The sequence below is a fragment of the Geotrypetes seraphini genome, chromosome 3, assembly GCF_902459505.1.
Source record: "Geotrypetes seraphini chromosome 3, aGeoSer1.1, whole genome shotgun sequence".
Classification (NCBI taxonomy): Eukaryota; Metazoa; Chordata; class Amphibia; order Gymnophiona; family Dermophiidae; genus Geotrypetes; species Geotrypetes seraphini.
Genome location: NC_047086.1, coordinates 40134214 through 40149201, shown reverse-complemented (window position 1 = coordinate 40149201; position 14988 = coordinate 40134214). Strand labels below are relative to the sequence as shown.

At 43.5% G+C, this 14988-nt stretch overlaps 1 protein-coding gene across 1 annotated transcript in view; it reads right to left on the bottom strand.

Annotated features, from left to right (window-relative positions):
* The window catches only part of LOC117357167 (pentraxin fusion protein-like), a 191589-nt gene that overhangs the window by 108879 nt on the left and 67722 nt on the right, over window positions 1–14988 (bottom strand). Inside the window, exons 7-8 of the mRNA XM_033937539.1 lie at window positions 8879–8926; window positions 4749–4796 (exon numbers count right to left, since the gene is read on the bottom strand). Coding sequence (XP_033793430.1) covers window positions 4749–4796; window positions 8879–8926 — 96 coding nt within the window. The remainder of the gene's footprint in view (window positions 1–4748; window positions 4797–8878; window positions 8927–14988) is intronic.

Genomic DNA, 14988 nt, shown 5'->3' with positions numbered 1-14988 from the left:
GTGGCCAGAGAAAGCATTTTGAATTTCTCTTTGACCAAGCATTTGTTTAGATCGCGAAGATCTAGAATGGGTCTTAGATCCCCTATCTTTTTGGGGACTAGAAAATAACGGGAGTAGAATCCCTGCCCTCACTGATCTAGAGGAACTTCCTCTATAGCGTTCAGAAGGAGGAGGGATTGAACCTCTTGAAGAAGTAGGGAAGACCGAGGAATGTTGAAAGCAGACTCTCTTGGCAGACTTTGGGCAGGAGGTGTCTGAAAGTTGAGAGAGTAGCCGTGGCGGATGATGTTGAGGTGATGATTTCCCAACGGCTTATGAAATGTGTAAGGCTGTGGAAGATGAGTAGAAGGAGGAAGATTGGCTATGTCCAGGAGAACCAAGTCAAAAGGGCTGAGTTGACTTTTGAGCAGGAGGAGGTTTCACTTGCTGTTGCTGCTGGGCAGGTCGAGCAGGTTGCCTCTGTTGTTGCCTCTGACGCCTGGGTTGCTGCTGTGTTTGAGGTAAGGGACGAGCCACAAACCTTCGTTGGTAGGCCGATTGTTGACGAAAAGGCCTAGAAGGTGGGGTCTTCTTCTTTGTCTTAAGGAGAGTATCCCATCGAGTCTCATGAGCTGAAAGTTTCTGAGTAGTAGAGTCCATGGATTCTCCGAACAGCTCATCCCCTAAGCAAGGTGCATTGGCCAGTCGATCTTGGTGATTGACATCGAGTTCGGACACTCTGAGCCAGGCCAGTCGTCGAATAGCCACTGACATAGCCGTGGCTCTAGAGGTCAGCTCAAAAGTGTCATAGATTGATCTGACCATGAACTTGCGCAGTTGCAAGAGCGATGAAGAAGTTTGGCGAAAGGCTGATTTCTTACGGTCAGGGAGAAATTTCTCAAAAGATGACAAACTTTGAATAAGATGCTTAAGATAAAAGGAAAAATGGAAAGCATAGTTTCCTGACCTGTTCGCTAGCATTGCATTTTGATACAGCCTTTTGCCAAACTTATCCATGGCCTTACCTTCCCTGCCAGGAGGGACAGAAGCATATACACTAGCCCCCGTGGATTTCTTTAAAGTAGACTCTACTAATAAAGACTCATGGGGGAGATGAGGCTTGTCAAAGCCTGGAATTGGTATAACCTTATATAAGGAGTCCAGTTTACGGGGAGCTCCTGGAATGGTCAAGGGTGTCTCTAGATTTTTGTAAAATGTCATGGAGAGGCAGCTTGAGAAATTCCCTTGGAGGCTGGTCAAAGTCAAGAGCATCTAAAAATGCCTTGGATTTTTTGGATTCAGCCTCCAAGGGACTAGATAAAGAGTCACACATCTCTTTAAGAAAAGAGGTGAAAGAAGTTGCATCAGGTTTGGAAGATGGATCAAAACCAGAAGGATCCTCATCCCCTGATGAACACTCTCCCTCAGAGAGGAAAGGCTCTTCTGAATCACCCCACAGATCAGGGTCCCTCACCTGAAAACTGCGGTCTCGTGACTCCGGTGTGGAGGGTTCTAGGTGTCGAGTCTTATGAGTCGACTTACCAGACCTCTGTGAACCGGTACCGGGAGATGTTAAAGGTTGTGCCGGTGCCGATGTTTGAATAGCCTGTTGTCTCGGTTCCGGTGCCAAGACTGGCATTGATACCGAAGAAGTGATTTGCCCCAGTACCGACAAAGTGGATGCCGATAAGGGGGGCTGCTGCACCGTCGGTACCGGCGGCTCAGACCGGACCGGGACTGGAAGGCTCGGAGTCAAAAGAGCAGGGAGTAGCTGTTGGAGTTGTTCCTTTAGCTGGACCTGCAGGACTGCGGCAATGCGCTCGTCCAATGAAGGCACCGGTACCGCTTTTTTCTTCTGCGGTACCTTGGGTGCCGCTCTACACTCCGAAGAGGAACCCGATGTCGAGGGGCTCACCTCAATCGGAGCGGAGCGCTTCCGTGGGCGGCAGGATTGGACTCGCTGCTACTGAGACCGGAGGACGCTCCAACAGGGAAGGCTTCTTAGCCGGCTTACCTGCGGGGTGCGACGCCGGCGCGGTATCGCGCGGTGTCGACGAAGTAGGTGCCGACTGAGATGGAGCCGACGTCGGTGCCGGTGGTGCGGAATCAGACATCTCGGTGCCGAACAATAACTGCTGCTGTATCTGGCGGTTTTTAAGTGTTCTCTTCTTTAAAGTCGCACAGCGGGAGCAGGTAGACGCTCGATGGTCAGGACCAAGACACTGCAGACACCAGTTGTGCGGGTCTGTCAGTGAAATTGGTCGAGCGCACCGCTGGCACTTTTTAAACCTGGGTTGAGGGGGCATGAAAGTGAATACGGCTTCTGCCAAATCGAAGGCCGAGGCCTCGATGATGGCAATAGGCCCCGCCAGGGTTAACCGAAACTGAAGAAAAAAAATTAATTAAATTTTTTTTTTTAAAAAAGAAAAGAAAGAACGGAAATAAAATTTCCAAAAGGGTTTACGCGAGCGGGAAGGCGATTTTACTAGAAAAAAAGAACTTTCAACAGCCGTTGAAAGAAACGCGACTTCTTAGCTCCGCGGAAACTAAGAAACTGGGGACTGCGCGCCTCTGTCGGGCGGGAAGGCACTCGCGTGTGCGCGGTGCGGCCTACCAGAACTTTCCAAGTTCTTAGAGTGCAATCACTCTAAAATTGTCCGTACCGGGGCTCCGTCGGTGCCGTCACCCATCAGTCAAGAATATGCTGCCTGCTTGTCCTGGGATAAAACCCCTATCTCCCCTCCCCTTCACATATATCCCCTCTACTATCAAGAAAACTGAACAAGCCAAATTAATACAGAATGCTACACAGAAATATCATGCTAACAGAATACTGCAGTGACACATGACAGGAATAGTGTTAGGGGAATGCAACTAGGGCAACTGCCCCCTGGTCAGAGAGCACCCTAAGCCAGCTGGAAGCTAAAGAAGCACTACCTGGGCTTTTTAGTCCCCAGTTATGTCTAACACCAGCTCTAACAGGATATATATTTCAAATCTAATATATTCTAATCACAAAATAGAAATAAAATTATTTTTTCTACCTTTTGTCATCTCTGGTTTCTGCTTTCATCTTCTTTTTACTCTCTTCCCTCCAGCGTCTGCCATCTCTGTCTCTTCAATCCAGCATCTGCCCCTTCCATCCACTGTCTTCCCTCTCCCCCTTCCATATGGTATCTGTCTTCTTTCTATGCCCCTCTCCCCTTGCCATCCTGCATGTGCCCCCTCTCTCCTTTTTACATTATTCATTCCAGCTTCACTGCTCTCTTCATTTTTATCTCTCCTACACCAGATCTAGCATCGTTGTCCCTCTCTGCTTACCCCTTCCCATCATCAATTTTTCTACTTTCTCATGCCTGTCTCTCCCCTTCCCCTCCTCTAATATCCCTGCCAGCTGTTTCCTTCCTTTTTTCCTTCTCCCTTCCCTCCTCCTCCTCCTGTCCAGCAGTAACACTCTTCCCTTCCTCCCCTCCCAGTAGTATCTCTCCTTCACCCTCTCCAGTACCAGCTGTCCCTTTTTTTCCCTTGCCCAGCAGCTTCCCAGATTCCTTTCCCTCCTCCCCTCCCAGCAGCATCTCTCCTTCACCCTCTCCAGTAGCAGCTGTTCCTTTATTTCCCTTGCCCAGCAGCTTCCCAGATTCCTTTCCCTCCTCCCCTCCCAGCAGCATCTCTCCTTCTCCCTCTCCAGTAGCAGCTGTCCCTTTTTTTCCCCTTGCCCAGTAGTTTCCCAGACTCCAATAGTGGCTTTCTCCCATCCCAGCAGCTCTTCTACTTCCCAGCGCAGCGATTCAGGAAGGCAGCCTCGGATCCTTTGTTGGGTCAGCGCTGCCTCTGAGGAAAGAGGAAGTTGCATCATCAGAGGCAGCCGCGACTCAGCAAAAGCCCCAAGGCTTTCTTCATGAATTGCTGTGCTGGGAAGTAAAGGAGAGCTGCAGAGGGGAGAAAGCCACTGTCGGAGGCTCCCCATGATCTCTCTTGCCCAGCGCGGACCAGCTAAAAATATTTTGTCGATCTTGACGGCCCTGTGCGGACCGGCAGAAATTTCCTGCGGACCGACATCGGTCCGCGGATCGGCGGTTGAAGAACAGTGAACTAGATGATTAGACTTTTTCTATTTATGCATGCTGAATACCTGAACACTGAAAATAAAGCACATTGCTGTATATAACTTTAGAAAAATGATGCCTAGATTGGAGATGCCTAGCTGACTTCCGTGTGGAATTCAAAATTGTTTAATTGGCTTAATTAGTGTGGCAATTGACCACGCCATTGAAGTCTAATTTAAATTTTTTTAAAACCCAATCAATTACGAATTCTGCATGGAATTTGGAGTGACACTTATTGATGCCTAAGTCGAGACACCTACCGGTGCCTACCTGTGTACCGATGCCTACCAGTGCCTTCCAAAAGGATGCCTAAGCATGCCTAGGTGCCTGCTAAGTGTGATTCTATAAGGGGTGCCTAGCAGTTGATTGACATTTCCTCTGACTAGCGCCTACAAGACAGATACAGTTAGTCACCGTTTCTAGAACCAGGCCCTGTGTGTATCTTTTCTCCAGTTCCAGTACAGAAGAAAATGCATTTCTAAATCATGATGAACTATTCCAATATTTAATAAAGGGCTCCTATTACAAAACCATAATAGCAATTCCCCCACGGCAAATGCACTGAAGTGGGTGCATTTGCCGTGGAAGAATCCCTGCTGCGGCTTTGTAAAAGGGGCCCAAAGCTGGCTAGAACATCACACTTGAAAATATATAAATTTTTACCTGCATTAGAATGTTTCAAAATGTTTTTCAATTCAGTCACAAGCTCATCTGTGAAGGTGTTATAGAACAGAAAATACACAGTCTTAGAGAGCAGCAAAATCAGTTTTCAGCACATTCCTCATTAATCATGCGAGTTCAGCTGTGTTTATATTTTTTTAACAACTTAAGAGGTCCTTTTACTAAGCTGTGGTAAAGAAATGGCCTTAGTTCATCCTTATGTGGGTCTTTCTTGCACACTATGGCTATTTTTACCATAGCTCTAAAAATGATTTTTTTTTTCTATTTATTTCATTAATGGCTATGGGCTAATGTTGCCATCAGTATGTGACCATTTTAAAAAATTACCATAACAGCACTTACTGCCACCTATTATCTAGGTACTAAGGGCTCATGTGTTATCCATTCGCTAACCAGTTATCGCATGGTAATATAGATGTACTAACTGGTTAGTGTAGCAATGCCCAATCTCTTCCCCTGACATGCCCCACCAAAAAACTAGAAACATTTATTTAGCGCATGGTTAGCGTGCATATATTCCAAAATTACCATGTGACATTGTAGCGCATCCCATGGTACTCCATTTTTGTTGCATTAGATGCGTGATAGCACCTAATGGAGCTTAGCAAATTTAGCTTAGCAAATTTAACAAATTTCTAAAACATCTTTTCAACAAATAGCCTGAAGCAGAGTACTTGTTTACTGCAAATTAATCATTTGAATTAATATTCTTCAGTACAAGTATCCTATGTTGCCTTGCCAAATCAAAGCACTGCAAGAGCCAGCCTAAGGGGCCCTTTTACTATAGTGCGCTAAACCCATAACACACGGTTAGGGCACAAAAACAAGCTTACCGCAAAATATGCTAAATAATTTTACATTACAGTACTGTATATTACATTGCGAGATTTCTATTCTGCCATTGCCTTGCGGTTCAAGGCGGATTACAAAAGAATTACAAAAAGCGAATTACATGAAGAAGATATCTGGTAATTTCTAGAGGAGATAAAGAGTAGATGAGGTTGTTTTGGGGAATCAGGAAGGTATTGGGAGGTGGGAAGGAGCTAGCATTATTAAGTCGTTTGCAGGAATTTCTTGAACAGTAGAATCTTTATTTCTTATCTGAATGTTTTGTAGTCTGGGGTCATAATTAGTAGATTGCAGATTTAGTTGTTGAGTTTTGCTGCTTGTGTGGCTAGGAGGCCATCATATAGTTTTTTCCATTTGATTTCTTTGATTAAGGGGTGCATGAATGGAGTGTGGGTTTTCCTATGTCTAGTTGATGTAGTTTGGATGAGGTAGTTGTTCAGATAGGTTGGGCTGTTGACGTTTATGGTTTTAAATAGTAAACAGTAGAATTTGAATAGTATTCTTGCCGGAATTGGGAGCCAGTGTGAGTTGAGGTATGCCTCTGTGATGTGGTCATGTTTCCTTAATGAAAAGATGAGTCTCAGTGCTGTGTTTTAGATTGTTTGTAGTTGTTTTATCATTGTTGCTGGGCAGGGGAGGTAGAGAATGTTGCAGTAGTCTAAAAGGCCTAGGATTAGGGATTGTACTAAGAGCCGGAATTGTGTTCTATCAAATAATTTTCTAACTTGTCTTAAGTTTCTCATAACTGCGAATGATTTCTGTATTGTTTTATTGATTTGTGGTTGCATGGTGCAGCATTTATCTATTGTCATTCCTAGTAGTTTTAGGGTGGATTGAATGGGGTAATTGGTTGAGTTAATTTCTATATTGGTTATGGTTGGGACTTTGTTATTTTCGATGAGGATGAATTTTGTTTTGTCTGGGTTCAGCTTCAGTTTATGATCTTTCTTCCATGTTACTACTGTTTCTAGTGTTTGGTGTAGTGTGTCTGTCATTGAGTGCTTGGGTTGATCGAAAGGTATGAGAATGGTGATGTCATCTGCATAGCTATATGAGGTTATGTCTAGTTTGTCCAGGCAGGCGCCGAGGGAGGCAGTATGGAGATTGAAGAGAGAATGGCATGGTGGGGATCCTTGGGGTACGCCACAGGGGTTGGACCAAGGTTGTGATTTTTCTTTGTCCGACTTTACTCTGTAGGTTCTGGATTTGAGGAATTCTTCAAACCATGAGTATATCTTATCCGTGATACCTATTGTGTCCAAACTTTGCAGTAGGATGTTATGGTCTACTAGGTCAAATGCTGCAGTCAGGTCCAGTTGTATGAGCAGTATTTTTTTGTCTGTGCTGAGGTGTTGTCTAGCTGTGTCAACAAGGGAGCCAAGTAGTGTCTCTGTGCTAAAGTTGGTTCTGAAGCCAGATTGCGTAGGGTGGAATAAGTTGTGGTCTTCCAGATAGTTGTGATAACTTCCCTGTTTTCATGCACTAATTGCGCTTTAGTGTATTTTTGAAAATATATATGTTTTTTTAGAGACTTGAAAAGAATGGGCCTGGGCTCTCTCTGACATCACTTCTGGGTCCCGTGCCTAGGAAGCAACATCAGAGGGAGAACTGACAATGCAGGCAGAAAGTTCGTGATGCTGCTTGCACTGGGAAAATTAAAGTGGTAAGGAGGAAGGGACACCACCACCCCGGGCACCATGCACCCTCACTGTATGTAAACCCACTTTGACTGTATCCACAGAAAGGCAGGGTATCAAATCTATGACCCTACCTACATATAGCGGGGACAGTGTTGCATAGATACAGGGGTGGGCAACTCCAGTCCTCGAGGGCCGGAATCCAGTCAGGTTTTCAGGATTTCCCCCAATGAATATGCATTGAAAGCAGTGCATGCAAATGAATCTCATGCATATTCATTGGGGAAATCCTGAAAACAGACTGGATTCCAGCCCTCGAGGACCAAAGTTGTCCACCCCTGATTTAGTAGCACTATAGAAATGATAACAGTTGTATCCTCTCTCCTCCTCTACTGTCAGTTGTTAAAATAAAAAAGTATTACCTATGGGAGAGGTTACTGGATCAAACCCGAATAAAGTGGCTACCTAAAAGCAAACCCTCAGTACTAAGCCTATGGGGCTCATAATCAAAATATAAATATGTCTAAAAACCCACCTAAATTGGTACTTGGATGATCAAAAAGACAGGCTGTCCAAGTACCGATAATTGAACAGGGTTTTAGACATATCTAAAACCAGCTTAGGCCTTTTCCCTGCCTCTGTGCACCCAGAGTGAAAAGGGGTGTTTTTGGAGGAGTGGATAGGGCGGGACGTGGATGGGATGTGGGCCGACCTAAACTTAGTCGTCTGGCAGCCATAATCGAAAAGTTTGACAGGTTGCCTGGGCGGAACTTATACGTTTTGACTTGGACCAAGTCAAAACAGGTATAAGTTCCAGATCGGGCATCCCTCCTGCCGGGGAGCATTGCGGGAGGGTTAGCGGGATCGCGGCAGGAGAGATTAGGCATCCCTCCTGCTGAGGAACATTCAGAGGGGTCGCGGCAGCTTTGGGTAGGAGGGACTGAGCATCTCTCCTGCTGTGATAATTTGGGGGGGGAGGGGAATGGTTCCACAATTCGCTAACCGGCACTTATGACAGACGGCAGTTAGAGAATCATGCTTTTAGGTGAAGGATTGGTCCCTCCCACGCCTAAAAGGTCTTGTTTTGGGCATTTGGGACTTGGGCGATTTTATTATTTTTGAGAATAGGGCTTAAAGATAGATGTAGTGGCTGTTGGGGTGATTAAACTCCTGAACATACAGGTAGGCCATTCTCAAAAACAAAACAAAACACATTTTGGACTTTTTTTGAGAATGGACATTTCCCTGCTGCCTATTTTGTGCGCCAGGGCCTTAGGCCAAAAGGGGACTTAGAGAGGCGTTTTATTATGCCCTTCTATAAGCTTAGGGTAGAAATATTTGTGTGTTCTTCTTATGACCATCTGTTTCTCTACCTAAAATAAATGGTTGGTTGTCACATATAATAACAAAAAAAAAATCAATAAAGAGAACATAAAATAAAATGTGAAAGCATTTGTAGCATCCTCCTCCCCCTGTCCACATTTTGTAGAAAAAGAGAGCCCACAATTCGCCCTCCCACCCTTCCTTGTACTATCAATGAAGAAGGTGGACCAATTGGGGAAGCCTTCCTCCCTCACCTCTTTTCTGCCAAAAGCAACAGGAAAGAATTAACTTCTGAGTCCTTACCAGAAGAATTCTCGCCGTCAGGGGATTGAACTGGAACATAGGTATCATCTAAATGGGGAAGACAAAATATTATTGTTTTATATATATGAATTAATTTATCCTATATAATAAAACCCTAGCCGCGCATGAGCACTCTTATCAGCGTGCTTCCATGATCCGTATGTCTGTGGCCGCAGGAGAGCGCATGCGCGCTTAGGGTTCTCCTCCCCCCCCCCCCCCCCCCCCGTGTAAGACAGTTCGTCTTCATCGGCGTCATCTTCGCCCCCCCTGCCCGGCACACCCGAACTCCCGTTCAGCCTCCCATCTGACCCTCCCTTCCCGCGGTCTGGCCGGCTCCCTTAGTCCCTTGCCGCTGCCCCTCTTCCCTTCCCACGGTCCCGACAAATGTCCTGATTCCAGCAGCGGCCGCAGCACTCTAAACACACTGCTTCGCGGCCTTCTACTGCCCTGATTTGCTCTGCCCGACAGAGCAAATGTAACGGGCTTTAAGACTATCAGAAGATCTAAGGCTCTGAGCTTAAGGATTTTTGAGCCGATCTCCTTAACTGAAAACTGCTCCCTCCTCCCGCTGAGCACTTAAATTTAGAGGCCTAAAAAGTAGGCAGGGCCATTAAAATATTAGAATAAAAGAAAAAAGGAAAAAAAAACCAAGCAGCAGCAGTGGCAAGTAATCCTTATTTTGAATAACGATTCAATGTTCCAAGAAAATCACAATATCTAAAAATGGCAAGATACACACCTCAGTTCAAATGCCTCATTCAACAAATGAAAAATTGGGGTATGTTTTGTTTTTTGTTTTTTTTAAATAAAGAAAGCCTTCTGAAGATTCTTGGTAAGCAGTTCAATATGTTGTACTCTTACAAAAACTCTGCTAGAAGTCTACTGTAAAAAGATTGTAATGTGCTAGATAGATATCTAATGTCCACAGAATCTTATCTGTGTTTTGTTTTTTTAATTTAAAATGTTTTATTCTGCTTCCAACCTAAGCAGATTACATCTAAAACACAATCATAAAAAATTCACATACTTAACGTTAATACAAATTAAGAACATAATAGCCTTACTGGGTCAGACCAATGGTCCATCAAGCCCAGTAGCCCATCCTCATGGTGACCCCGGGAGCTGTCGGTGGCTGCAGGCCGCGGCGGAAGATGGCTGAAGCCTGGCTGGAGGAGGAGCTGTGAGAGCTCCGCAGAGGCAGGAGGTGAGGAGAGAGAGAGACAGAGATAGGTGGATGAGAAGGACAGAGGGGCTACTAGGGGGACCAGGAGAGATAGTAGGGGATAGGGAGAGATAGACTTCAGGGAGTGTGGAGGGGGCAGGAGAGAGAGACGGTCTTGGGGAAGGACAGAGGAGGACAGGAAAGGGAAAGATGGCAAAAGGGATGAAACAGGCTCAGAGAGAGATGGTAGAGGGTGTGAAAGGGGGAAAGGGAGAGATGGAAATGGTAGGACCACTGCTGCTTTGGGGCACTGAGGGAGGAAAAGTTGGTACGTCAAGACTGCTGCTGCCGCCTCTTGTAAGTAAAGATCCTGTCAGGAGGGCCAAAAGGGTACAAAGGAAATGGTGAAAGGTGAGGTGGTGGGACTGAGATCAGTGGGAGGCAGGGTCCGGGCATGATAGAGGCAGGGCATGGGTGGGGTCAGAGTCAGGGACAGGGTATAGGAGGGGCTATTCTAGCACCCGTTACTGTAACGAATGTAACAGGCTAAAACACTAGTTTAGTATATAACTATCTGAGTAAGATTTAAAATTCAGCCGTAGCAAAGCAGCAAAAAAAAAAAAATCAGTACTATGAAAGCAAGATTTTGAATCGCTTTGAGAGACAGCATTAGTACTACTGTACATGATACCTTTAGTCTGTCCCAGTATGGCAACTCTTATGTTCTTAAAAAAGCAAAGAAGTGGCGAACCACAAAAATCAAACCAAAAATGCAAAAAATAGTGGAAAAGCCACAACTTACCAGGATGAGAATAGCAGTTCAAAATAAAATCACTTTATTAAAAATACTATTTAAAAAAAAACAAAGCAGCAAAATCCAGATGAGTGGATATACTAAGAACCCATGTGGTTATACCAGACATCAGAACGTGAACTCGCAGGCCTTGAGCATGCTCAGATGCTCAAGGCCCAGCAGAGGAGAAGGCCGATTTTCAAGAGTGCCCAGATGAGGTTAAGAAGCGGCGGGGGGGGGGGGGTGCCCAATTGTGTCGGGGGGGGGTTGGATCGTGGCGGGGGGTGCCCAATCGTGTCGGGGGGTCGGATCGTGGCGGGGGGGTGCCCAATCGTGTCGGGGGGTCGGATCGTGGCAGGGGGGGTGCCGGTTCGAGGCAGGGGGGGTGCCAGATCGCAGTGGGGGGTGCCGGATTGCGGGGGGGGGGTGCTCGTAAATCGAGCCACACTATCAGTTTGCTTTGTGAATCTAGCCCTAAGTCAGAGCACATTCTTGTTTAAAGTGGTAAGATTTTATAGTTCTCCCACTATTCAGTATAACAAAAAGACAGTTTGTCTTTGGTAGTAATAAGTAGCGGAGTGTTAATTATGCAAATAGCTCTTGGTGAGTCTGAGTCTCTGAAGAATCTAGGAAGCAGCTTGAGAGCTGAGAAGATGGTAGAAGCCAAAAGAGATGGTCTTGAGGTATGCAGTGGTTTGAGATGGGGAAAGAGATTGGGAAAAGTCAATATCAAGAGGAGAAAGTGTACTAAAACCATTAGAAATAGGAAAAAGGAAAATAAAAAACTGCACCATCACCTGGAGCAAAAGCCCTGAGTGGATCAGGTGGCCCTGGAAGTCACCCTAGAGAATGCTGGGAGGAATTTGCTGATGGTCTGCAATACTCCTGGTAGGCTGCTGGTGAAAGTGCTGAGCAACTGCAGTGGGGACCCTGAGTGAACTGGTGTGCCCTTGGAGTTGCCTCGGAGAATGCTGGAAGGGCCATGAAAATGTTGGAAAGTCCAATGAAATTGCTCTTGAGCTTGTATAGAGCATTCTTCTTTACATCCTTAAGACAAAAACAGCTGGAAACATGGATGGAGTGAGGACAGAGTGGAAATGTATCCATTCATATTCACAGAAAGCACTGTTACTTACCATAACAGGTGTTATCCAGGGACAGCAGACAGCTATTTTCAACATGTGGGTGACGTCATCCACGGAGCCCGGATGCAGACAGCATCGCAAGCAGACTTGCTTGTAGAACTTTAGAAAGTTTGCAACTGCCACACCGCGAATGCGCAAGTGCCTTCCCACCCAGTGCAGGGCGCGCGTCTTCTCAGTTCAGATAGCTAGCAGAGAAGCCAACCAGGGGAGGTGGGTGGGTTGTGAGAATAGCCACCTGCTGTCCCTGGATAACACCTGTTACGGTAAGTAACTGTGCTTTATCCCAGGATAAGTAGGCAGCATATTCTCAACATTGGGTGACCTCCAAGCTAACCAGAATGGGATGGTGGGAGTGTTGGCAACTTAGGAGAATAAATTTTGTAAAACTACCTGGCTGAAATGGCCGTCCCATCTGGAAAAAGCATCCAGACAATAAAGAAAAGTGAAGGTATGAACCGAGGACCAAGTGGCAGCTTTTTAGATTTCATCAATAGGAGTAGATCTGAGGAAAACTTCTGATGCCACCATGGCTCTGACCTTGTGGACTGTGACTCGTTTCTGAAGATGTAGTCCAGCCTAAGCATATCAGAAAGAGATGCAAGCAGCTAACCAGTGGAGATGGTGCACTTGGAAATCGGATGTCCCAACTTGTTTGGATCAAAGGAGACAAAAAGTTGAGGTGCCGATCTATGTGGCTGAGTGCTTTGCAAATAGAAAGCCAAAGCCCGCTTACAGTCCAGAGTATGAAGAGCTGTTTCTCCAGGGTGAGAATGAGGCTTTGGAAAAAATACTGGAAGGACAATGGATTGGTTGAGATGAAATTCTGAAACCACTTTAGGTAAGAATTTAGGATGAGTATGGAGGACCACCTTGTCATGATGGAATACTGTGAAAGATGGGTCTGCAACTAAAGCTTGTAGCTCGCTGACCCTGCGAGCAGACGTGAGAGCAATGAGAAAAACCACTTTCCAAGTGAGATATTTTTTTTTTTTTGTAAATAATTTTTATTCTTTTTTAAATTCTTACATCAAGTGAAATACATGTATTACATTCAATTATGAAGAAACACTTGAAATTATCAATAAATGTTCTTACATTGTAAATTAAAGAAACCCTTTATCAAAATTTTATATCATATTATTATTACAATATTTTTCCCTTCCCTACCCCCTCTATATGTTCTATACATGTGTTATGATATCTGATCAGTAGAATAATTTGTCAATGGTCCCCATATTTTATTAAATTTTTTAATATAACCTTGTTGTAATGCCATTACTTTTTCCATTTTATATATATGACAAATTGAATTCCACCAGAAAGTGTAATTTAATTTAGTGTAATCTTTCCAATTCTGAGTAATTTGCTGAATGGCGACCCCTGTTAGAATTAATAAAAGTTTATTATTGTTAGCTGATATCGGACTCTGTGTTCTCATTGTTGTTCCAAATAATATTGTATCATATGATAGTCCAACATGATTTTCTAATAATTTATTAATTTGGGGCCAAATTAATTTCCAAAAGGAATTAATACAGGGACAAAAGAATAATAAATGATCTAATGTCCCCACTTCTATCTTACAATGCCAGCATCTATTAGATCTACTACTATCTAATTTCTGTAATCTTGTAGGGGTCCATAAAACTCTATGTAATAAAAACATCCATGTTTGACTCATAGATGCTGACCTTGTAGTATGTATTCTCCAGGACCAAAATTTTTGCCATTGAGATGCAGAAATTGTCTGTCCTATCTCAATACTCCAAATGTCCCTAAGTCCTGTTCTCTTTTTTTTGTTTGAAAATTCATATATAATCTTATACTATTTTGCAGCTTAGTGTCCTAGAAAATCTGCTTGAAAACAAAGGATTGGCAAACTATATTGATTATTAAGATTCTTCCATTCAGGGAACCCTTCCTGAATAGCCTGCTTCAATTGCATCCATTTAAAATATTGTGTTTTTTCTAATCCAAATTTTTGTTGCAATTGTGAAAAACTAAGCAGTGATCCATTTATTATTACATCTTTTAAAGTACGTATACCTGCTATTATCCATTGTTTCCATACTATTTTAAATCCACCAATTTTGATCCTGGAGTTTACCCAAATAGATTGATTTAAAGATTTAGCCAATGTATTTGTTGATAAATTGCTTATAAATCTTAATGTTTTCCATGTATCTATTAGAATTCTATGATCTTTATAACTCCTGGGCATTGTTATACTAATGAAATGTTCTGGATGTAAAGGGAACATGAGGCGCCATTCTAAATATAACCAATCAGGTACATTTTCCATGAGATCTGGGAGGATCCAATACATACCCTGTCTTAAAATATAGGCTTGATGGTACCTATAGAAATTTGGAAAATTTACCCCTCCCTCCTTAATTGTTTTTTGTAATGATGCTAAAGCGATTCTGGGTCTTTTCCCAAACCAAACAAATTTTGTTAGTATACTGTTTAACTTTTTATAAAATGACCCCTGAAAAAATATTGGGATCATACTCATTTGATAACAAACCACAGGTAAAATCATCATTTTAATTGTTTGAACTCTTCCCCACCAAGAAAGATGTAAAGGATTCCATTGCTCGCACATTTCTGTTATTTTCTTTAATAAAAGTTTTTCATTCTCTTTTACTGTGTCATCAATTGTATTTTTTATAAGAATACCTAAATATTTTAGTCCTTCCTCTTTCCATTTAAATGAATATGAATCAAATAATCCTTTGGTACAATGGATATTAATTGGAAGAACTTCAGATTTTTCCCAATTGATTTTATATCCAGAAAACTTTCCAAACTTTTCTATTAAGTTAAGTAGATCTGGAATGGTGTCTTCTGGTTCTCTTAAATATAATAAAATATCATCTGCATACGCAGATAATTTAAATTCCCAATTAGAAAATGTGATTCCCTTTATTCCCTTAGTTTGATTTATTGCAATTAATAAGGGTTCCAGAACGATATCAAAAAGTAAGGGAGATAAAGGACAACCTTGTCT